The 25,438-nt window shown below is 35.9% G+C and overlaps 1 protein-coding gene across 10 annotated transcripts in view; it reads right to left on the bottom strand.

Moving 5' to 3' along the window:
- SPATA5 (spermatogenesis associated 5) overlaps positions 1–25,438 on the bottom strand; it is a 350,490-nt gene that overhangs the window by 215,893 nt on the left and 109,159 nt on the right. For 8 of the 10 annotated variants that reach the window (XM_044930400.2, XM_006078935.4, XM_025268023.3 and 5 more), the window contains one exon: positions 23,366–23,492. In XM_044930400.2, the coding sequence (XP_044786335.2) occupies positions 23,366–23,492 (127 nt within the window). Of the gene's footprint in view, positions 1–673; positions 729–23,365; positions 23,493–25,438 lie in introns of all 10 variants that reach the window. The other 2 variants (XM_025268024.3, XM_044930403.2) reach the window with 1 other exon arrangement.

Genomic DNA, 25,438 nt, shown 5'->3' with positions numbered 1-25,438 from the left:
GTAGATTAGTTGTAAACCAAATCTGATTACTAATAGCCATCTATGTACATGTATTTAAAAAACTCTAACATTCAAATTATCCTCTAAATCAAGGAAATAATAATCTAAAGATACTATATAGATACTAACTTCATCAAAAGTAAATGACAAATTCATTCTGCAAAATTAAAATATCAAGAAAATAAAGCACATGGAAATATTTAAACAGAATTTCTGTGCCAAAGGGACACTTTTGAAGACTCTTAAAAACACTGGTACCAGAAGAAAAAATGTTAATGCTTGGGAATCAGATAAAGAAGAATACAAACAAATTTACTATTCTGTATTTAAGTTTCTATCTTTGTACTTGCAGCCAACTATTTACACAGAATGATTCCATAGCACTATTTCTCTGATGGGAAAGAAACTGAGATCTGAATGATGGAAGTAATTAAGTTTCATATGACTTAACTGATAAATAGACAAATATGAAATACAAAAAAAATCCTTAAATCAAGAATCATCTTGAGTAGTATTACTATCTGATATGGAAAGAACAAATTTGACAGACTCAAACAAAAAACTCAAGAGGACTGCCTCCATACCTGAATTTTAATTTCAATAAACTGAGGAATATAGAAAACAAATAGAAATCAACACTTTAAGCTCATCAATTTTTGGGGTTTTTCTTTACCTCATTTGTCTTGAGGAGGACTCCACGGTTTCTCTTTGGCATTTATATAAAATAACTAAAAAAAAAACAACCCATTAAGCTGTCTTTTAAAATAGTATTTTCAAAACCAAGAAGAAGCACCATCCATTCAAAGGAAGGAGCCCAGAGCTCTAAATTCATATAATCATTCGGTCATATACTTATTCAACAGATATTAGTTTAAGGCAATTGTTGGTATTAATAAACATTATCCATAAGGTCCTCTATCATTGCAATCATTATCACTATAGTAAGAATTAACATTTAAATAATGTTTAAATGTGTCATATTTGGGTTAATGGCTTAATGGGTAAAGAATCTGCATGCCAATGCAGGAGACACAGGAGACGTGGGTTCAAGCCCTGGGTCAGGAAAATCCCCTTGAGAAGGAAATGGCAACCCATTCTAGTATTCTTGCCTGGGAAATCCCACAGACAGAGGAGCCTGGCAGGCTACAGTCCATGGGGTCACAAAGAATCGGACATGACTAAGCAACTAAACACACACACACACACACACACACACACACACACGCCCATTAATGTTTAAATACATACAAAATAATTTCACTACACTATTATAATTAACCTTTCATTCTTTTTTGGTTTTATGATCTACTCTAAAAGAGGAAAAGTTAAATTAGTGATGAAAAACAGGCAGAAATAAGAGGCAGCTATAAGGAGTCACTTGAAAGTTAGAGAATTAAATATAATACTAAAACTTAAATTTCCCAATTTTTCAAGACTAGGATTCTTTTCCATATGCCACCACAAGACTTGAATGTATAACCATTATCAGAAATACTAATTCCTTCACTGCCCTTTGGTTTCTCAGCCTTTCATCAAGTCAAAAATTTAATAAGCCTTTTCAGTGTCTTTATTAAATGTAAAATCTGAGTTATTTGAGAATGTAGATGTCTATGTAACAAGATAACATCAAATTTTATACTAAACCAGATTACAAGGGTTCATAGGTCATATGCCCTCAAGTCTCAGTGAAAACAATACATTTCTTAATGCTTTAAAAATGGAAAACTCACTAAATGAATCGAAGTATTTATTCTTAAAACAACTAAACATCTGAATTTAGTAAAAGTAGAAGTGAATTTTATATAAAAGGCTACAGAATTATGTTATCTCAATTTCTTGGCTAACATGGCTGGCTAATTCCACTTAATGATATGAACAACGTACACTACAGTCATAAAAAGTACCATAGAACATCTCACTTTTTTCAGCATTCAGTTTACATAATAAAGATGCCTTTGGTCAATGTTCTTATACACAGTACTTTCAATTAAAAACTTTTGAAATATTAAATATTTTAAATAAAACATTTTGAAAATCATACTGTGATTATGTGCATGTGTATATGTGGCTATATAATGCCTAGTATGTTAATGAGATGAGAGAGGTAAAATAGAAGAATATATGTCAGCTGAAAATTGGAAAGCAATGGCTTTAGCTTTAAAATGAAAAGACAAGGAGGCATTTATTTCCTCCATGCACCACTCCCTGAAATTAGGAAACCATTTCCTTTCATGGAACACCCTTTCCAGGTTATTTAGAAGCATACTATGTTACGAAAACTTAAAATTTAAAAGTATAGAGTGCAAATGTACAATATGTAACATTTTTAAATGAAGTATCAACATTTGGGGGGTACATCATGACAATATAGGAGAAACTGACATGCTATAGGATAAAGAATAAGGTATTCAGAGACAGAAAGCCCTGCTGTACAATACTGCCTTTATTATTTATTAGTTCTTGAACCATGGCAAGCTATTAATCTCCCTGAACATAAATTTTCTCATCTCTGTAAACAGAAATACTACTTTGCAGGATCATTAGAATTACAGATGCTGTTGCCTGCTCAATTAATTGTAGTATTTCTGGATTTTTCTGATTCCCTTCATATATTCAATTTTTATTTTAATTTTTACCTTAAAAATAATACCAAGACAAAATCCTACAATGAAATGCTTAAAAGCATTTATTCATACTTATATAGGTAAATTTACCTATAATATTCCATATACACATTACACTTTTATCTGGAATACACTTTTACATCTTTGTTTTCCATGAAGAAAATCCTCACTGCTTATAAGAACATTTGGCTTTTCTCACTGTCTGAAGGAATACAGGTTCAGGTCACAAAAGTGAATGTGAAATATCAACTCATGGAAACTTGGCTTCAGAATACCGTTCTCCTTACTAATTTTGCAAACTATGAAGGCAGAATAATCAACTATCAGCAAAACATACTTACAAATGTAACTAAGAGAAAAAGAAGTTTTATGAGAAATTATTCTTATTATTTTAACAGTAATTAAACGTTTATGCAACCACATTACTTCCTCAAGGTTATCAGAACAATTAACATAAGTTGTAATTATGCACATAAAAGCATACACTGTTCTTTTCAGTAAATAATTTTACTCAATTACACAAAACGATTTTTACTAAACAGTTACCTAACTTTTAAAGAACATATAAAACAAAAAGATATACAATTTAGCCCTGCAGATTTTTTTCATTTTCAATCAACAAAACTATAGCTGACATGAAAACACTGATGCTTTCCAGGTAAGCTAATATAGCTATTAAGAAGAGTATGTAAGGCAGGTCTGCTTCATGCTAACTGCTTACCATGTCTTCCAGGTACTTGAAATACATCAGTAAACATAACAGAAATCATTGCCTTTATGGAGTAGGGCAAGGGGAGATAGAGAGTAATAAACACTGTAAGTACACTATATGATAATAAATTCTGTGTGTGTGTGTGTGTGTGTGTGTGTGTGTATAAACAACTGAGTAGCCTAGAAGAGAATCAGGAAAACCAGAGAAAAGGAATTGAAGTATCTATGGTGTCATAACTGATAAGGCTATTGCCTAAGAGATGCAGTATTATTACTGTTTCAGAAATTAGATCTGTCTTGTGAGTATTTCATAGCTCTAATAACTCCCACTAGCTTTCTGCAACTGGTGTTATAATTAGTAATAAAAGTGAGAGTCAAACATGTTTGTAGAACATTGATTTTGCCTCTCCATCACTTAGCACATGGCCTGGCACATAAAAGATGCTCAATAAGAATTTATTGTATGACAATCCAAGCCATAAATAGTTTATCTGAACAGTTTTGGTCCCAAAATTTGTTGAGGGGTTTTCTTCAAGGGTCAGACAATAAATATTTTCAGACTGTCAGCCAAACAAGTAATGACTGTGGCTGTGTTCCAATAAAACTTAATGTATAAAAAACATGCAATCAGCACAGGAGTTTTCCAATCTCTTCTTAGTTTATTATATATCTAATTGGCTGAAGTCTTGAGTTAAAATTTCCTTCAGGAATAAAGGCAAATTAATCACCTACTTGCAAATATTTACTTTTTCAATTTTAATCAACTAACTTAAATAAACGAAACATAATTACAGCAATAACAACACAGGCAAACTCCACTTCTCCCTCCCTGTTTTGTCTTTTCTCTTTTCCTTTCCCTCTCTCTTCTAAGTGAAAATTGGAGACTCACTCAAACTGGGACAGAAGGTACTACACTAGCTAATGTCATCCCATAGGTTTTGTGAGAGAGCACACACACACACACACACACACACACACGCAGCACTACCAGCCATCTGGTAACACAATGCAAATATCAGAGACTGAATTCAGGTAAATAAAGGCAAATGCAGAAGCTGCTCGAAGTACTAAATAAGCAAACAATTCAAAGACATTAAGTCTGATCCAGAATTTAAGAATTAATTTAGTTAGTGGCTCAGAGTGTGAGTTTGGAAATTGTGTGAATTTGTTAAACTGTCAGCTCCAGTGAAGCAGACAATTTACTTAAATCTTTTAAAGTAATAGTTTCCTCAACTGTAAACCGGGGGCAATAACAGCGCCAACCTCATAAAGTCACTGCACTCAATAAAATATAAGCCTTCCACCGGCCTTTGAAAAAGCACACCTACATTTTATCCAGAGGAGGAAATGAGTACATCATTAAGACTGAAAATAAAGGATTAACGAAAGAGAACTCTTAAATCTCCAAAAGTATGCTGCTGCTGCTGCTAAGTTGCTTCAGTCGTGTCCGACTCTGTGCGACCCCATAGACGGCAGCCCACCAGGCTCCCCCATCCCTGGGATTCTCCAGGCAAGAATGCTGGAGTCGGTTGCCATTTCCTTCTCCAATGCTAAATGTGCTTAAAAACATAATTTTGCTTACCTGCCCACACATTAACATTTAATTCCTTCACCTGTCTACTTACATAAACTATACCACCTCTTGTTTTTATTTTATTAGATCATAACCCCTTTTTTGTACTTTAATACAAAAAAAGTTTGAGAATCAAGATTTCCAAAAGGTATGAGTATTATGATTGATTTATACTTCTTTTCTCCTTAACAAAATATAACTAAGTCTGTCATCAAATACGTAACCTTTGGACCATAAATTTTATTGGTGTAAGAGATTAAAAGGTTACTGGAAGGTAAACATTATTACTTGATATGCAATATAATGATTGGTCTAAAGCACTGATCTGACTCACTTGCACTGTCCCCTCCAGGAGACAAGAGTATAATCTAGTGTTTAAAAAAAATAAGAAGGAAAAGTATATTTTCATAATTTTAGTTACACTTTATTACAATAAAAACTAGATTAAAAATTGTCCATGATACATATGTAACAAGTTAACTGACTTTGGTGTTTAATAACTTCTCTAAAATATTTATTTGTAAAATCTCTAGTTTGCCAAATTTTTGTTAAGAAACCAAATTCTCTAATCATCCCAGCATCAAAATTCTAACACCTACTTCTGCCCTCAAAGCTGGGTAGCACTATCTGAAAGCAAAATCTGCTGAGGTAGTTCTGAGCTCACCGAGGCATTGACAGAGGAAGGTCTGCATAAATGGGTTATAAGAAGACAAACACTAGGAAAAGAGCCAGGATGTGTGAGGCTTTACCTCCAAGAAAGTACTACTGGGAACAAACTGTTGCTGAAATAAACTTGACCTTTCTTCCTTTGCATTTACAATTAAAACATGTTGCTTTCCCCCTCCCCCTAAATGTGTTTAATGGTCACATTTATTGAAATTCACTTTAAATAGTGTAAAATTCTCTATTTTTAGTTTTATAGACAGAAACATTTTGACAAACACATACAGTCCAATGATCATCAGTATAACCAAAATACAAACTACAAAATACATACAACCAAAATACAAACTTCCATCATTCCAGAAAGTTTCCTCATTGCCCTCTGTGGTCCATGGCCCTTCCCTCCAACTATCAAATCCGATTTCTGATCCTATCATCCTGCCTTTCGGAGAAGGCAATGGCAACCCACTCCAGTACTCTTGCCTGGAAAACCCCTTGGACGGAGGAAGCTGGTAGGCTGCAGTCCATGGGGTTGTGAAGAGTCAGACACAACTGAACGACTTCCTTTCACACATTGGAGAAGGAAATGGCAGCCCACTCCAGTGTTCTTGCCTGGAGAACCCCGGGGACGGTGGGGCCTGGTGAGCTGCCGTCTATGGGGTCGCTCAGAATCGGACACAACTGAAGCAACTTAGCAGCAGCAGCATTCTGCCTCTTGCACACTATTCCATGAATGGGACATTGTGTAGCCTGTCTTCTTTTATCAAGCATGACAATTCTAAGATTTCGTTCATCTTGCTGCATATATCACTTTATGTCTTTTTATAGCTGAACAGTACTTCACTGTAGGAACATATCATAAGTTCTTTATCCATTCATCAGCTGATAGACATTTGGGCCTGTTTTGATAATTGCAAACAAAGCTGCTTTAAAAAGTTTAACTTAAAGGTCTTCATGTGGACAAATATTTTAATTTCTGTTGGACAAACACCTAGGATTAGAGTTGCTATACGTATGATAAGGATATATTTAACTATATAAGAAATTTTTTATTAAAAAAATACAAAGATTGATAACTTCACTAAAACAGGATACTAAATGGATGGTATACCATAGTTCTTATGAGAGGGAACACACTACTAATCCTGCAATTTATCAAGTTAAGGAATACACTGTGTGCTAAGTCCCTTCAGTCACGTCCGACTCTTTGCGACCCCATGGACTGCAGTCCACCAGGCTCCTCTGTCCATGGGATTCTCCAGGCAAGAATACTGGAATGGGTTGCCATTTCCTTCTCCAAAGGAAACACACTGGTACTGTGTAAAATATAGATTGCTTACATTGAACTAGAATCACTTAGATAATATATGCAAATTCCCCAGCACATACCTGGTGCACAGTATATGACTAATGACTGTTCTCTCTACACTGTTCAAATTCCCATTTTCTTAATGTTCTCAACTCCCCCAAACCCAAATTTACATAAACCCCCAGTTAAATGTAAATCACTGTTTGTTAAGCAAGCTATACAGAAGAAGAGACAAAAATTTCAACCACTATTTTTTTATTTATAATTTTATTTATTTTTGGCTGGGCTGGGTTTTCGTTGCTGCACGAGCTTTTCTCTAGTGGCAGCTAGTGGGGGCTACTCTAGCTGTGGTACACTGGCCTCGCACTGTGGCTTCTGTTGGGGAGCGTGGGCTCTAGGGTGTGCGGGCTTCAGTAGTTGCACCACATGGGCTCAAGAGTTGCGGCTCCCAGGCTCTAAAGCACAGGCTCAGCAGTTGTGGTACAAGAGCTTTACTGATCCATGGCACAGGGGATCTCCCCGGACCAGGGATAGAACCCATGTCTCCTGCATTTGGCAGATGGGTTCTTTACCACTAAGACACAGGGAAGCCCTCAACTACTTTTTAAAGCAAAACCAACCCCACTCATTCCTTTAAGCTGTTCATTTATCAGTTGCAGAAGAGAAGCCTCTAACAGCAGCAGATCCCAAGTAATATCCATTGTGTGTGTGTGTGTGTGTTTTATATATATATATATATATATATACACACATACCACATCTTCTTTATTCAGCTGTTTATGGACATGGGTTATTTTCATATCTTAGCTATTGTGAATAGTTTATTTCGTATCTTGAATAATATGAATACTGGGATGCATGCATTTGCTTGGAAATTGAGTTTGTGGGGGTTTTTTTAGTATATATATCCAGGAGTGGGATTGCTTGCTGGCTCATATGGTAACTCTATTCTTAGATTTTTTGAGGAATCTCTATATTGTTTTCCATATTGACTACAATTTAGATTCTAACCATCAGTGTCAGTTCAGTTCAGTTCAGTCGCTCAGTCGTGTCCGACTCTTTGTGACCCCATGAATCGCAGCACACCACGCCTCCCTGTCCATCACCCACTCCCGGAGTTCACTCAGACTCATGTGCATCAAGTCAGTGATGTCATCCAGCCATCTCATCCTCTGTTGTCCCCTTCTCCTCCTGCCCTCAGTCCCTCCCAGCATCAGGGTCTTTTCCAATGAGTCAACTCTTCACATCAGGTGGCCAAAGTATTAGAGTTTCAGCCTCAGCATCAGTCCTTCCAATGAACACCCAGGACTGGTCTCCTTGAGGATGGACTGGTTGGATCTCCTTGCAGTCCAAGGGACTCTCAAGAGTCTTTTCCAATACCACAGTTCAAAAGCATCAATTCTTCAGTGCTCAGCTTTCTTTATAGTCCAACTCTCACATCCATACATGACGACTGGAAAAACCATAGCTTTGACTAGTCAGACCTTTATTGGCAAAGTAATGTCTCTGCTTTTTAATATGCTGTCTAGGTTGGTCATAGCTTTCCTTACAAGGAACAAGAGTCTTTTAATTTCATGGCTGCAATCACCATTTGCAATGATTTTGAAGCCCCCCAAAATAAAGTCTGTCACTCTTTCCCCCATCTATTTTCCATGAAGTGTTGGGACAGGATGCCATGATCAGATAAAGAAACACAAATTACTATGTACAAAATAGATAAACAACAAAAGTATATTGTGTAGTACTGAGGATTATAACCATTATATTCTGATAACTGTTAATGGAGGATAAATTTAAAAATATTGTATCACTATACTGTACATCTGAAACTAACATAATACTGTAAATCAACTATACTTCAATCAATAGGTAAAATAAATGAATAAATTAAAATGCAATTGATGACTAAAATAAATGAAAGCAATACATCCTACATGCAGGAAACATTTCAGGTGAGCATCACCATCTTGTGTTCAAAAACAGTAATTGCAGTACCAAATTTATTGTCAAATACAGAACACAGATGATAATAGAGACCAAAGTATGAGATCTAAAATCCATTTTTCAAATTTACTCTAATGTATACACCAATAATTACTGCATACAAAGTTTACACTGTTCATGTTTTATGATTATAATACTTCAAAATTTACCTATATTTCAAATTAGATGGCACATATCTTAAGAACTGAATTTTCTTATATGCCCCGTCTGATACTTTTGTACACCACTTCCAAACACACAAATACAAAAGAAAATATAATGCCAGACCAAAATATGGCGTATTACTGTTAACCCTCTATAAGCACTTTAAAAATAATCACCAAACTAGCTCTTCTATTTGACTTTAAAATAGTCAAAAAATGGCTCCAGATATAGTTCTTGGCTACACTTAACATTAGTTCCCAAATATGAGATTTTATAGGTATTTATAATCCAAGAGAAGATTTTTCGACTTTAAAAATGACTCAATTCTGAATAATCATAGTCAGACATTTCTGGTGTAATTCAGAATTATTTTTACATTAATAGAAGGTTTTAAACAGCATAGTAAATAGACCAAAATATTACAGGCTGAACAGACAACTATGAAAAGAGAAAATATGCAGCTCAACAAGTTTTCCTTTTTTAAAGAGTAATAAATTTTCAGGGAAGAAGTTAAGGTGTTTTTCAACTGTCAGCTAAGTTTTCTATTTCACAACAGTACCTTTAAGGCTGATTTATGGCTCTCCCCCAACCCCCATTTTCTGACAAGTGGTTAAAAAGAAAAGTCACTTTTGCACCTGGATGATATTTGCCTACTTTATAACCTGTATGAAGAAAGGAACTTTTCAAAAACAAGAACATTTGAAAAGGTGATACCTGAAAAAAAAACTTAAAAAAAAAAAAAAGAGCATAAAACCTCAAAAGCCAGAACAAAAACTCCAGAAATTTGTTTGGTAAATATCAACCTTTAATGCAGCATTCGGAATCTCTATTACTATCTATCTCTGTGTCACAAAATAAAAGAACTGAGAACCTTAAAGACATATTACAGATTATGTAGTACATCTTTGACAGGTACAGAAATGAGGTCCAGAGAGGCTAAATAATTTCAAAGAATACACTGTTTGATAGCAACAGAGCTTGAGTTACAAAGCAAGATCTCTTTGTATCAGTCACATTTCTTTTTTTTTTCCCCCTAAATAGGCTCATTTCGAGATCTAATTTACATACCATAAAATACACTCATTTAAGTGTACGTTCAATATTTGTAGTACAACCATCAACAAAATCTAGTTTTATAATATCTTCAGCATCTGGAAAATTTCCCTTAGCAGCTTTGCCGTCAATCTCTTCTCCCACACCTGTTGTTATTCAGTCACTAAGTCATGTTCAACTTTTTTTGACCCCACGGACTGCAGTACACCAGCCTTCCCTGTCCTTCACTATCTCCTAGAGTTTGCTCAAATTCATGTCCATCGAGTCAGTGATGCCATCCAACCAGCTCATCCTGTCACCCCCTTCTGTTGCCCTCAATCTTTCCCAGCACCACGGTCTTTTCCAATGAGTCAGCTCTTTGCATCAGGTGGCCAAAGTACTGGAGCTTCAGCTTCAGCACTAGTCCTTCCAATGAATATTCAGGGCTGACTTTAGGATTGACTGGTTTGCTCCCCCAAGGGTTAGCATCTGACAATAACCTGCTTTTTATTTTTACAGGTTTGACTTCTCTAGAAAGTTCATACAAATGGAATAATACAATATATAATCTTTTCTACTTTCTTTTACTTAGAGAAATAGCCTTGAATTTCACTCATGTTGTGTGTATCAGTTATTCATTCCATTTTTATTGAAGTATAACTGACTTCCAATATTATATTAGCAATGGCAACCCACTCCAGTACTCTTGCCTGGAAAATCCCATGGGCGCAGGAGCCTGGTGGGCTATAGTCCATGGGGTCGCAAAGAGTCAGACACGACTGAGCGACTTCACTTTCAGTTTTCACTTTCATGCATTGGAGAAGGAAATGGCAACCCACTCCAGTGTTCTTGCCTGGAGAATCCCAGGGATGGGGGAGCCTGGTGGGCTGCCGTCTCTGGGGTCACACAGAGTCGGACACGACTAAAGCGACTTAGCAGCAGCAGCAGCATACAAGAGTGACTTGGCATTTTTATACATTATGTAATGATCATCATAGTAAATCTACTTAATGTCACTACACAAAGTTATGACAATGTTATTGACTATATTTCCTATGCTGTACAATTGTATCTTTATTACTTATCTTATACCTGGAAGTTTATAACCCTTAATCCTCTTCACTTATTTTACCTATCCTCTCACTCCCCTCTACTCTAGCAACCACTAGTTTATTCTTTGTATCTATGACTCTATTTGTTTTGTTAAGTCTGTTCATTTGTTACACTTTTCAGGTTTCACATGTAAGTGAAATATAGTATTTATCTTTCCAACTTTCTTCTTTACCATAACACACTCTAGGTTCATCTAAGTTGTTCCAAATGCCAAGATTATAATTTTTTATGGCTTAGTAATATTCCGTGTGTGTGTGTGTGTGTGTGTGTGTGTGTGTGTATGAAGTGAAGTCGCTCAGTTGTGTCCGACTCTTTGTGACCCCATGGACTGTAGCCTACCAGGCTTCTCTGTCCATGGGATTTTCCAGGCAAGAGTACTGGAGTTGGTTGCCATACATGTATATGTATATATATATATGCATGCGTGCGTGCTCAGTCGCTCAGTTGTGACTGACTCTTGTGACTTCAAGAACTGTGGTCTACCAGGCTCCTTTGTCCACAGAATTTTCCAGGCAAAAATACTGGGTGAGTTGCCATTTCCTACTCCAGGTTATCTTCCCGACCAAGGGATCAAACCCCCATCACCTACATTGGCAGGTGGATTCTTTAGCACTGAGACAAGCCAGGAAGCCCCTATGCATATGTGTATACATTATCTACAGCTCATGTCTTCTTTATCCACTCACTTATCACTGAGCACTTACGTTGCTTCCTTACCTTGGCTGTTGTAAATAATGCTGCAATAAACACTGGGATGCATCTCTCTTTTTGCAGTGTTACTGTTTCTCAAATAAATACTGAGAAGTGGAATTTCTGAATAATATGGCAGTGTCTATTTAATCTATTCCAATCCTAAAGAAAGGCAATGCCAAAGAATGCTCAAACTACCGCACAATTGTACTCATCTCACACACTAGTAAAGTAATGCTCAAAATTCTCCAAGCCAGGCTTCAGCAATACATGAACCGTGAACTTCCAGATGTTCAAGCTGGTTTTAGAAAAGGCAGAGGAACCAGAGGTCAAATTGCCAACATACGTTGGATCATTGAAAAAGCAAGAGAGTTCCAGAAAAACATCTACTTCTGCTTTATTGACTATGCCAAAGCCTTTGACTGTGTGGATCACAATCAACTGTGGAAAATTCTGAAAGAGATGGGAATACTAGACCACCTGACCTGCCTCTTGAGAAACCTATATGCAGCTCAGGAAGCAACAGTTAGAACTGGACATGGAACAACAGACTGGTTCCAAATAGGAAAAGGAGTATGTCAAAACTGTATATTGTCACCCTGCTTATTTAATTTCTATGCAGAGTACATCATGAGAAACACTGGGCTGGAAGAAACACAAGCTGGAATCAAGATCGCCGGGAGAAATATCAGTAACCTCAGATATGCAGATGACACCACCCTTATGGCAGAAAGTGAAGAAGAACTCAAAAGCCTCTTGATGAAAGTGAAAGAAGAGAGTGAAAAAGTTGGCTTAAAGCTCAACATTCAGAAAATGAAGATCATGGCATCTGGTCCCATCACTTCATGGGAAATGGATGGGGAAACAGTGGAAACAGTGTCAGACTTTATTTTTTGGGGCTCCAAAATCACTGCAGATGGTGACTGCAGCCATGAAAGAAAAATATGATTACTCCTTGGAAGGAAAGTTATGACCAACCTAGACAGCATATTCAAAAGCAGAGACATTACTTTGCCAACAAAGGTCCGTCTAGTTAAGTCTATGGTTTTTCCTGTGGTCATGTATGGATGTGAGAGTTGGACTGTGAAGAAGGCTGAGCACCGAAGAATTGATGCTTTTGAACTGTGGTGTTGAAGACTCTTGAGAGTCCCTTGGACTGCAAGGAGATCCAACCAGTCCATTCTGAAGGAGATCAGCCCTGGGATTTCTTTGGAAGGAATGATGTTAAAAGCTGAAACTCTAGTACTTTGGCCACCTCATGCGAAGAGTTGACTCATTGGAAAAGACTCTGATGCTGGGAGGGATTGGAGGCAGGAGGAGAAGGGGACGACAGAGGATGAGATGGCTGGATGGCATCACTGACTCGATGGACGTGAGTCTGTGTGAACTCCGGGAGTTGGTGATGGACAGGGAGGCCTGGCGTGCTGCGATTCATGGAGTCGCAACGAGTCGGACACGACTGAGTGACTGATCTGAACTGAATATTTGTTATCTTCTTTATAATAGCATTCTGACAGGTATAAGGCAATATCTCATTGTGGCTTTAATTTGCAGTTCCCTGATGACTATGATATTGAGCATCATTTCATGTATCTGTTGGTCATCTGTGTCCACTTTGGAAAAATGTGTATTCTTTGCCTAGTTTTTAACTGAGTTGTTTACTGATGTTGACTTGTATCAGTTCTTTGAACATTTTGAATATTACTCCTTTATTGGATATATCATTGCTAATATCTTCTCCCATTCAGCAGGTGGAAGCCTTTTCATTTTATTGATAGTTTTTTTTTTTCCACTGTGCAAAGCTTTTATTTTGATGCAGTCCCATTTGTTTATTTTGCTTTTGTTGCCTTTGCCTCAGAAGGCAGATTCAAAAAATATTGCTATGACCAATCTTAAAGAACTTACTAAGCTTTCTTCTAGGACTTTTGTAATTTTAGGTCTTATATTTTAATCTATTTTGAGTTTATTTGCACATAGTATAAGAAAGTGATCCAGTTTGATTCTTTCACATGCTGCTGTCCAGCTTTCCCAACATCATTTATTGAAGAGACTGTCTTTTCCCCACTGTACATTCTTGACACCACTGACATAATTAAGTGACTATACAAGCATAGATTTATATAGGTTCTCCATTTTGCTCCGTTGATCTATATGTCTATTTCTGTGCCAGTATCATACTGTTTTGATTACTACACTTTGTAGTATAGTTAGAAATCAGGGAGCATGATGATTGCTACTTGGTTCTTCTCTCACGAGGCTGCTTTTGCTATCCTTTATGAGTTCATACAAATTTTCAGGATTATTTGTTCCAGCTCTATGAAAAATTGCCCTGGAATTTTGATAGGGATTGACTCTGAGACTGATGTGGATAGTAGGAACATTTTAAAATATTAATTCTTTTAATCCATAAGCACAGTATATCTTTCCATTTGAGTCATATTTAATTTCCTTCATTAACATCTTACAATTTTTAGAGTACAGGTCTTCACCTCTATGTTTAAATTAATTTCTAAGTATTTTATTTTTGATACAATTGTAAATGGAAGAGCCTTCTTAGTTTCTCTGATAGTTTTTTGTTAATATATAGAAATGCAACAGATACTTGTATATTAATATTGCATCCTGATAATTTACTAAATTCATTAATTCTAATACTTTAGTTGATGGAGTCTTTGGGGTTTTCTATATACAATATCATGTCATCTGTAAAACGGTGACAGTTTTAACATCTTGCTTTCCAATTTGAATGCTTTTTATTTTCTCTCTCTGAAATTGTGGTATCTACAACAAAAGGGTAAGATTTCTAAAGATGCAATAAAGGTATCATATGAAATAAAACAAAATGCCAAGCCTGGAGGACATAAAGACTGGTTTGTGAAGTGGAATGTAAAAATAAGACCCAGAATGCAGTTTTCAAAAATAAAGAACTACATAGAAGAGGTAATAAAAACTGTTCTTTATAGCATTTTGGAGTAGAATCAGGCTGGTATGTAGATGCTTTAGGCAGAAAAACAGCTGCTTCTTCAGTAGAAAAAGAGTTTCCTAGTAGTCTGAGTCAAAGATGAAGTGGTCTATTTCACGAGTTAACATACTCCTCATCAGTATAGGTGAGTAATAAACAAAGAATGGAGAAATGAGGGGTAGAAATTTTATAACAGGGTCAATGTATCAGAAGCATAACTAGACTATTCAATTGTCCAAGCTGCTCTCTAATCTTAAAAAAAATAATTTTTTTAGAATGTGTGTATCAAGGACAATATGTACTTTATTATTACTCTAAAAGAAGATTAAATATACTCCTATTTGTATGGTGACATAATCAAATGTTATTTACTAAAAAGTGAAATTGAAGGTCACTCAGTCGTGTCTCCATGAACTATACAGTTCATGGAATTCTCCAGGTCAGGATACTGGAGTGGGTAGCCTTTCATTTCTCCAGGGCATCTTCCCAAGCCAGGGATCGAACCCAGGTCTCCCACATTGCAGGTGGATTCTTTACCAGCTGAGCTACCAGTGAAGTCCAAGAATACTGGAGTGGGTAGCCTATCCCTTCTCCAGTAGATCTCCTGACCCAGGAATTGAACTGGGGTCTCCTGCATTGCAGGTGTCTTCTTTACCCACTTATCCACTTTACCCACTTTATCAGGGAAGCCCTCAGGCACACTGGGGCACACAGAAACAAATGAAAAAAAAAAAGTCAGGTACAAAGCAGCTATCTGTGATTACAGAGTCTTAACTCCTCAAAATTTAAACATCTAGTCTGAAAATCTCAACAACGAAAACACTACAAAGGGCTTTCAACTCACAATTATAGAAAGCAAAAAAAACAATACAACTTTAAGACTGAGATGTCATGAATACTATTTTTCATATAATAAAAATTTTGCTTCTATATTTATGGGTTTTGGTAAGTCATTCAGTTGGAAAAATAATTATTTAGCCCAAGAAAACGTATTTTAAAGATGAAATATTTAAAAAATGCTCAAGAAGATATTGAAGGTAATTTAAAGAACAAAAAGTTAATATAGTCTCCCTACTATTATTGGTTTATTTTAACCTCAGCATGATATTGACCCATATTTATGGGTCATATATATTTATGAAATAATATATTTCAACAACCTTTAGAAAAAAAATTGTGGTTCTTGTGTGAACAATGGACATTAGAGACTTTAGTAAACTGCTAAAAGCTTACAAGGATACACCAATGGTCGGTGAACTTCTTCTGCCAAGTTCCAAGTGATAATTTAAGCTTTATAAGTCATAGGTCTCTACCATAACTACTAAGTAGTGCAAATGAAATCACAGACAATACATCAAAAATTAGTGTAACTTAGCTGCTATATTTAAAATGGATAACCAACAAGGTCCTACTGTATAGCATGAGAACACTGCTCAATGCTATGTGGCAGCCTGGATGGGAAGGGAATTTGGGGGAGAATGGATACATGTATGTATATCCATGTATGGCTAAGTCTTTTGCTGTGTAGCTGAAACTATCACACTGTTAACTGGTTATATTCCAATATAATATAAAAAGCTTTAAAATCTGAAAAAAAAAAAAATAGTGTAACCTTGTACCAGTAAAGCTTTATTATGAGGCCTGAAATTTGAATTTCGTATCATTTTCACATCACAAAAATTACCTTTTTTGTCAACCATTTAAATAAGTAAAAACCATTCTTAGATCGTGAGATGCAGAATAACAAGTGATAACAGATCTGGCACACAGGCCATAGTTTGCTGACTTCCCCTGGGAAGGACAGTCTTTATCTTAATCTCTAAATGAGACATGACTCACATATGCATACAACCTCTGACAAAATTCTGTACGCCTGGTCCTGAAGCTGAAACCCTTGTTAACTGCTGCCATGATAAATATACTGAAAACACTTAACGCTTTAAAAAAACAAACAAAAAACCCCACACACAAACAGCAACAATAACAAAACTACTTCTGTCTTACAAAATGATGGTAAAGCTGAAATTGGAAAATAGCCTTGCAAGAAGCCTCCCACATCTGACCAATGACCTTGCAAGAAGCCTCCCACATCTGACCACACTGTGGCTCACCTTCTAACACTCTAAGACTCTCCATATCATTTTGATAAATATTATGTGAGAGCTGGACTGTGAAGAAGGCTGAGCGGTGAAGAATTGATGCTTTTGAACTGTGGTGTTGGAGAAGACTCTTGAGAGTCCCTTGGACTGCAAGGAGATCCAACCAGTCCATTCTGAAGGAGATCAGCCCTGGGATTTCTTTGGAAGGAATGATGCTGAAGCTGAAACTCCAGTACTTTGGCCACCTCATGTGAAGAGTTGACTCATTGGAAAAGACTGTGATGCTGGGAGGGATTGGGGGCAGGAGGAGAAGGGGACGACAGAGGATGAGAAGGGGACGACAGAGGATGAGATGGCTGGATGGCATCGCTGACTCAATGGACGTGAGTCTGAGTGAACTCCCAGAGTTGGTGATGGACAGGGAGGCCTGGTGTGCTGCGATTCATGGGGTCGCAAAGAGTCGGACACGACTGAGCGACCAAACTGAACTGAACTGAACTGAAAGATCAAAAAGTGAAAAGGGAAGTCACTCAGTCGTGTCCGACTCTTTGCGACCCCATGGATGGTAGCCTACAATGCTCCGCGGTCCATGGGATTTTCCAGGCAAGAATACTGGAGCGGGCTGCCATTTCCTTCTCCAGGGGATCTTCCCAACCCAGGGATCGAACCCAGGTCACCTGCATTGCAGACAGACGCTTTACCGTCTGAGGTGCTAGGGAAGCCCAAAGATCAAAAAGCATCCTGTAAATACTTACAGGAAAATAAAGAATTATGATTCATTTAAACTTTTAATGTTTCTTAGATCAAGCAGCTTGTTTTTTAGTTCTGACTTATCTGAGAATAGCAGTAACAGATGAATAGGACTTTTAATTTATAACTAGGAAGGGTGGAGAGGAAAACTGTTCACAAACGTATTTTTAACCTGTCTGAAGGTATTTCTGGAATACAATTCATTTGAAAATTGGAAGCTACATGTATTTAGCTTCTCATCTATTTAGCTTCTTATCTGCTGACATTTCTAAACATGCTAATTTTTCCATGTTACAAAGATATCAATAAAGTCAACTTTTAATTTATAGTATTTAAGAAATAAAAATATTATGCTATATTTAACCAATCAACCTGCCTTTCAGAAAAACTGGGAGGAAAATTAATTCCAGTTTATAACTTCCATGAGTTAAAATACTAAGTTAGAAAATAATTTTGAATACTGAATCACTCATGACCTCTACATAACTTACAAAAATGTCCTCAATTGAGCAATCTCTTCCATAGATGGCTTAGAGCATAATTTTTAAAATTCTACAAATTTACTATTATAAGAAAACTAGGTTTCAGGCTAGATATAATAATTATAGTAGTAATCATTATTGAGAGCCTGTTATATACCAAGCATCAGTACTAAAAGTAGCCATACCAAGCATCAGTATTAAAAGTAGCCAAAGGGGCTATATTTTAAAATATTCATAAAATCAAACCATTCTGAACCTTATTTAACACTAGGGTAAGAAAACATGATCATTTCTTCCTTAATATCCAACACAAATGCTTGAAATACCATGGATTGAACACTATACTCTTCTAAAGGTGCTATGTAAGCTACAGTCTAACAAAGAACAATATAAACTCCCAGAGTTTGAGCTTTAAACCATTATTTGGGCATCAAAAATAATTGTTTGTTGCTCTGTTTCCTGATGTTGTGTAAATCCAGGCCATCATCAATCTAAAGACAATGCAATGGCCTGACATCACAATCTCCTTTATCTTCATCTGTCCTTCACATTCTGTCATTCTTAATGTAAAATGGCCTCTAAAGGACGCAACTTCTCTTCACTCATCTAAAAGCTGAAAGAGGAGGGTAAGTGGGTAAAAGGTCTATGGTAGCTTCAGTATACCACTGAAGACTCCAAGCAATCACTTCACTCAGCCTAGAGAGCTACACTGCAGCTAATGTGCTTAACATGTAAACATGACATAGCAGGAAGCAGGATAATGTGATTCTTGAGGTATGTGTCTCACTTCCCTTGCTGAATCCTCAGGAAACTCCAGCTTTAGTTTCCCCAGGCTATATGAAACTGAAATATTGTCCAAAAAAGATACTAAAAATGCACACTATATGGGACATAGAATGATATCAATTTCACTTCTCTGACAGTCCAAGAATTCTTTCCATTCCAATATACTAACTTAAGGTCATCATGATACAGAGGTTGTTCGTCAACAAGGCAACAGGACTGTAAAGTATGCAAGCTAATTTACATGGCCAAAAACCTTAATTAAATGTACCCAAGTTAGATTAACTGCATCATATCTTTCATATTAGAACAATCCTTTTTCTTTCCAGATTTACATCAAAAAAAAAAATCTCTACCTTTCAACATCAGCACAGGAAATTTACTTTAAATTCTCCTGTCGCCTATTCTCTTCCTACTACTGTTTTTCCCAGACAAGACAGGTGGTGAAAACTACGTCTATTCATTTCATAACAGGAAGTTGTTCTTTGTTAAATCATCTCTTAAGACTGTTTTGTTTCTAACAACACATTCAGGGCACATTTTGAACACCATGTTCTAATCACACATGTGCTAAAATCTTTTTCCCCCAATAGTACTATTAAACAATACACAAATAATATAATAGTTCATAAAAAATCTAGAAAATACACCTTTGATATAGCTTATATCATCTGAGTAATAAGAGAAGTACAGTTAATAAAAAATTCATACTAAATATGAATATGGAATTCCAGCTGAAATAGAAAATGTTTAAAACATTTTTACAAAAATCATTGATTATTTAAAGTACTATCTTTTGCACAACTACAGAACATATGCAGAACATTTAGACCATGGTTCAATGTACTAAATTCAGAGTTGTACTTGAAAGCACAGCATGTATCATTTGATGATCTTGAAGCCATTGTTTTATTACAAAATATTTTTTCCATTTACCAATTTTGCCTTGCTGCCAGTCATAATTATATAATTTCATCTATTACAAATAGATACTACAGATTTTGAAAAATTTGAGTAGTAAAGGCCTTTAGATCCCTCTGACCTAGAAAATTAAGTTTCAGCATAGAATTACAAACACTCTTAATATCTTAATTTAAATGTGTTCATTTAAGATTAGTTTGGTAAAAAAGTTGTATTTCTAAATTTTAAAAAGTTAATCAAAGTATATACATATGTGTGTGTATATGATGCACGCATACACACAAACAAGCATACGTGTAAGTACACATATATATGTGTTTGTATATGTTTGCACTTCTCTGATGCATCTAGAAGCAAAGGTTAGTCAAAAGGCATTACCAGTGTGTAATAATACTGGTACTTAAAACACACATTTTCAATAATTAGGTGATTTTAGAACCAAGATGTTAAGTTAATATTTTATAAAAGATCAAAAACATGACAAGAATTTTGGCAAGTTATTTCCCAAACTTTAATTTCTCAAAGTCTGTGATACTGAAGATTGCCACTTATGAGTTGCCATAAGTGGCATCTGTGAGCATCTGTGTCCAAAGGCAAATATTATTAGCAAGCAATAAACACATTAAAAACAATGCAAAAAGAAATGTATAAAAGAACCACTTCCCTCCCTTCAATCTCCCACCTTTGGAGACAAGTTCTGCCCAAAGTGGTTAAGCATTTTCTTCAAGAGAGCAAAGATATCCACAGACAAAAGTATCCCTAAAAGAATGGAAGTCATCTACCATTACCTCTGGGTATTGGTATTTAACGTATTCTAAGATGAAGGAGAATAAAGGTCCAAAACCTTAGAGTGACACAAAATAACTTATAATCTCTAGGTTTATCTTAAAAACTTCTTTAGGTCTTTTCTACCAGGTGGAGGTAAAAACTAGGATAAATTTCACCTTAATGAAAAACACAAGAGGTTGAGGTTCAATGTAGGTCTTATAGAGCAAAAAGTTAGCAAAACAGATGATGTCAACAATTTCATTGTATTAAACAACAGGCTTACTGTTACACTTATAAAGAACATGAAAAAATGTATCCTTTAAATAAAGGAGTTTAAATTCATTTATCCATTTCTACTTTAAGAGAGATTATATGTATAATTGAAGAAAGATAGATCTGGACAAGGCAAAGCACAGGAATACTCCATCTGAAGAAGACAGACTCCACAGAAAAGAATATTTCAAAGGAGCAGGTTTGTACCCAATCAAATGAATGGCAAAAATAAGTTGGTCTCAGTGAAGGTTAGAAGTTATTCTTAGTGCCCAGAAGAGAACTCACATAGGGGCTGGAGAAGAAGCTGAAGAGTACTGTGGCAGGAAGAATTCTAGCTCAGTCAAGATGCTATTGTGAAGGGCTTTCCAAATGTAAAACGGTCCTGAACCAGCTGACTGGAAGGTGAAGAGATTTTCCTTGATGGACCTAACTTGATCATGTACAACTTAAAAAGACACTAACTAGGCTTTTTCTAGCAACAGAAATTTAAAGCATAAGATGGATAAAATATGATGGAGATTCTCCATTGCTATCTTGGGACAATGGAAGGGGCCATGCAAGTTTCAAGGGGCTGAGAGTGGTTCCTAGGTGACAGCTAGAAAGGAAATTTAGTTCTTAGGTCTACAATCACAAGAATTGAATTCAGCCACAATTAGCTGAGGAATACCAACTAAGGACAAGAACATAGTTGGCCAACAACTTGTTGAGTTCCTGAGCAGACAATCCCATCATGCCATGCCCAGATTTTGACTTACCTAGAGAAACAGTAATAAATATTGTGTGAAGCTGTTAAATTTGAGGTAACTTGTTACACAGTAAGACAAACTTAACACATGCACTAATCAAGCTCAAACATATAGCTTGATTTAGAAGAACCCAAGAAGTTTACAGCAAGCCCCAAATCCTACTTCAAGAAATGTGTCTAACATCAATGACACACAACACTAAAATACCAAAGAGGGCCATTAGATTAGCTACTACAGGGAAAGAAATCTAAGAAGATTTCAAGCTCATTAGCCATAGCAACTAGGAGACAAAGATCATAAAATACAATATGTATTTACCAGGAAAAAGATGATTCTTCTAGATTCACTGAAACCAAAAGGTGGGATTAGGTCATCTTTAAGGTCTCTTTTAGCACTTTCTATAATTCTTGTTAAGATATAGTCCTATCTTTTTTTTTTTTTTTTTAAACTTTACAATATCGTATTGGTTCTGCCATAACAGACATGAGAGACGCCTGGGTACAAACCCAGATCCTACAGATGCTCATAACTCAACCAGCTTCTTATAAAACACTTAATCAGGAAGAGAACAATTTAATTTATTAAGGTTCAAAGCTTTCTCATCTGCATTCAACCAAGGGACTTCATAACACAGCAAAATATCAAATTGAATGAAAGCAAGGCTTTCTTCCCATATAAAACCTACCTTCGTATTTTCAAAAAGATTATTTTTTTTTTAAATCCCATATTTAAAACTGAAAGTCAGTATATATGTGCACAAGGAGGAAAAAGTTTATAAGGTCATGTACATGAGGCAATAACATTAACAAAAGCTGAGAAACTGGTTGATGCCCTGGGAGTAAATTTTTACTCTCAATTTAGATCTTTGTTAAAAAATTATACATTAAGTATAAATTAGGCTCTTAAAATTTAAGTGAACTCGTTTGTTAAAACATGACTTGGGGGAAAAATAGTGGTAGCAATCAGTTCAGTTCAGTTCAGTCGCTCAGTCATTTCCGACTGTGACCCCATGAACCACAGCACACCAGGCCTCCCTGTCCATCACCAACTCCTGGAGTTCACCCAGACTTATGTCCATTGAGTTGGTGATGCCATGTTGTCCCCTTCTCCTCCTGCCCTCAATCTTTCCCAGCATCAGGGTCTTTTCAAATGAGTCAGCTCTTCGCATCAGCTAGATAGTATTAATTTTGCACCTATATAGCTTAATTTAATGGTATAATCTAAGTAACTTCTTAAGACAAATAAAACGCATTATCATTTTGATTCTATTTACTCTGAGAACAATTGCTAGGTCAGGACTTCTAGAAAACTGCTGAAAATAACTTGAGTCTAACTAGTTAGTGAGTATCTAGAAGTTTATCCTAATATGAATGAAAATATTAAAAAAAAACTTCTCAAATCAGATGAAACACAAAACGAATTTCAGAACTTCAATACCATAGGGAACTATATTGAGAGTTTAATGCAACAATGAGGGAGGAGAAACTCAAGGGTTAATAAAATAATTTCATTAATACCAAACCATAAGCAATAAAAACATAAACAAAACTTTTTCTCTGTTCTCTTCATTTCCTTTAGTTTAAGATCTTTCAGTATCCTCTAAATGACAAACTGATTAAAAAGTAGTTTGACAGAAAAAAAAAACAAAAAAAGAACCCAATATAATCAAATGATCCAGTTCTTGATTATACAATGCCCACACTGCCTTCTTTCCTTACCTTGTCTATCCTATCTGGACGATTGGTAGCTGCCAAAACTGTCACATTCTTTAACTGTTCAATGCCATCCATTTCCGTCAAGAGCTGAGCCAAGACACGATCAGCTACATTCCCAGCACCTGAAGAACTGATTTTTAAAAACACAGTTTTAAAAACCTATTTACCTGTCCCCAAACACTCTACTATTTTAAAAAGACTGTATATTCTGTACCAAGAAACATTACGTCTTTTTCAAATTATAAAATGCATGCTTCAGAATTCATTACTTGTTGAATTATCATATTCAAGAACTAACTAGATTGAAATAATTTCTTTTCCTCCATCATCAACCATGATTATTTTCTCCCTAAGAATGAAATGCTAAAAAGCATCAAATATAAAAGATCTGGAAAGTAAGATATAAGATTATTTTTAAAGGTTCATCAAATACATAATTACTTAATTGATATTTACATTTTACATGGCAATTAAACTGACAAGAATTGGGAATAAACAAATGAGTAAGATACAGATTCATTCTCAAATGAAGTTCAGAGCTTACATGAGACAGAAAACTCCTTACAAACATATAACAAATGGGGTATTTTTGACCTATCTTGATATTTTCATAAATATTAAGAGTATATTTAAACTTATCAGCAAATAAGGAGTCACCACAATACACTTATCTGGAGAGGCAGGCAAAAAAAAAGCATTTTATTTTGTTGCTTTTGTTCATGTCCTAGGTCAATTACAAAGCTACTCCTGGAGAAACTATACTTTAATCTCATTTCCTTTGATCACAAAAAAATGACTGAATATCTATTCTTAAGAAGTAAACCCAACAGGTTTTAATAGTGAAAAAAATCCTGATATTACACAATCAAAGTCTCAAAATAGTAATTCTCATTAGCACTAGCTGGAATTTACTAAAACTTGTTCAGAATTGAGAAATACACAATAAACATCTGGGTGGGCAATTATAGAGTGACACAACACTGTAAATGTATTAAATGTATAAACTCAATCAGATGCAGTTCAGAGTGGGAGAGGAGGGGAAGAGGGAAAGAGGGTAGAAAACCACACCCCATACTCTTGTCTTAGCATGACAAGTACATCTTAATGTTCATACAATCATCACATAATACATTTAGTAATAAAGTAATCAGGATCTCTAAACAGAAGAATTTAGATCTCAGCATGCATTACAAGTTCCAAAACCTGACACACAGGAGAACAGCCTCTAATTCACACTAATCAAACACATGAGGCTGTTATATAAATCATTACTATCAATTAAATTAAATGGTCGGTTCTTCCAGGTTATTATATAAATTACACTGTCAATTTATTAAATGGTCTTTCCCAATGCCAAAAAACTTTGCGAGCAAGCAAGGAGAATCAGAGAAGCCAGTGAGATTTGTTTTAGTTAGCACTAATTCTTGCAAGTAAACAACTGGCAGGTGTATGAATTTGCTGACCTGATTCTACTTAAGAATAAACTTAGAACATTTTGAATAAATGGATTACTTATCCTTCCAAAAATGCTCCATGATAAAACTTATCCAAATGTTAGATAGGAACATTGCTAGCAAAAGCTCTAGGGCTTCTGCATGATGACTACAAGCATATAAATATTTAAGAATGCCAATTGATTACATCTGAGGCCTATAATTATATCTACTTTGCTAATAATTAGTTGTGGTACTACACTACAAGGTGCTATGGAAGGTCACAGGATCAGGTCTTGGGAGAGTCAAGGTGAGCTGTCCAGAGGAAATGGTTTCTAACCTACAACCTAAAAAAAAAATGAGTGGGGACTAGACAGTCAAAAAATAGAGGGAAGAGAGAGAACACTGAAAATGGAAACCACTTCAGAATAGTACAGCATAGACGGAGGAGCTTGGTAGGCCGCAGTCCATGGGGTCGCCAAGAGTCAGACATGACTGAGCCACTTCACTTTCACTTTTCCTTTCATGCATTGGAGAAGGAAATGGCAACCCACTCCAGTGTTCTTGCGTGGAGAATCCCAGGGACGGGGGAGCCTGGTGGGCTGCAGTCTATGGGGTCGCACAGAGTCGGACACGACTGAAG

This window comes from Bubalus bubalis, chromosome 17 (genome assembly GCF_019923935.1).
Source record: "Bubalus bubalis isolate 160015118507 breed Murrah chromosome 17, NDDB_SH_1, whole genome shotgun sequence".
NCBI classification, from domain to species: Eukaryota; Metazoa; Chordata; class Mammalia; order Artiodactyla; family Bovidae; genus Bubalus; species Bubalus bubalis.
The sequence above is the reverse complement of the archived record's forward strand: the minus strand, read 5'-3'. Positions and strand labels throughout refer to the sequence as shown.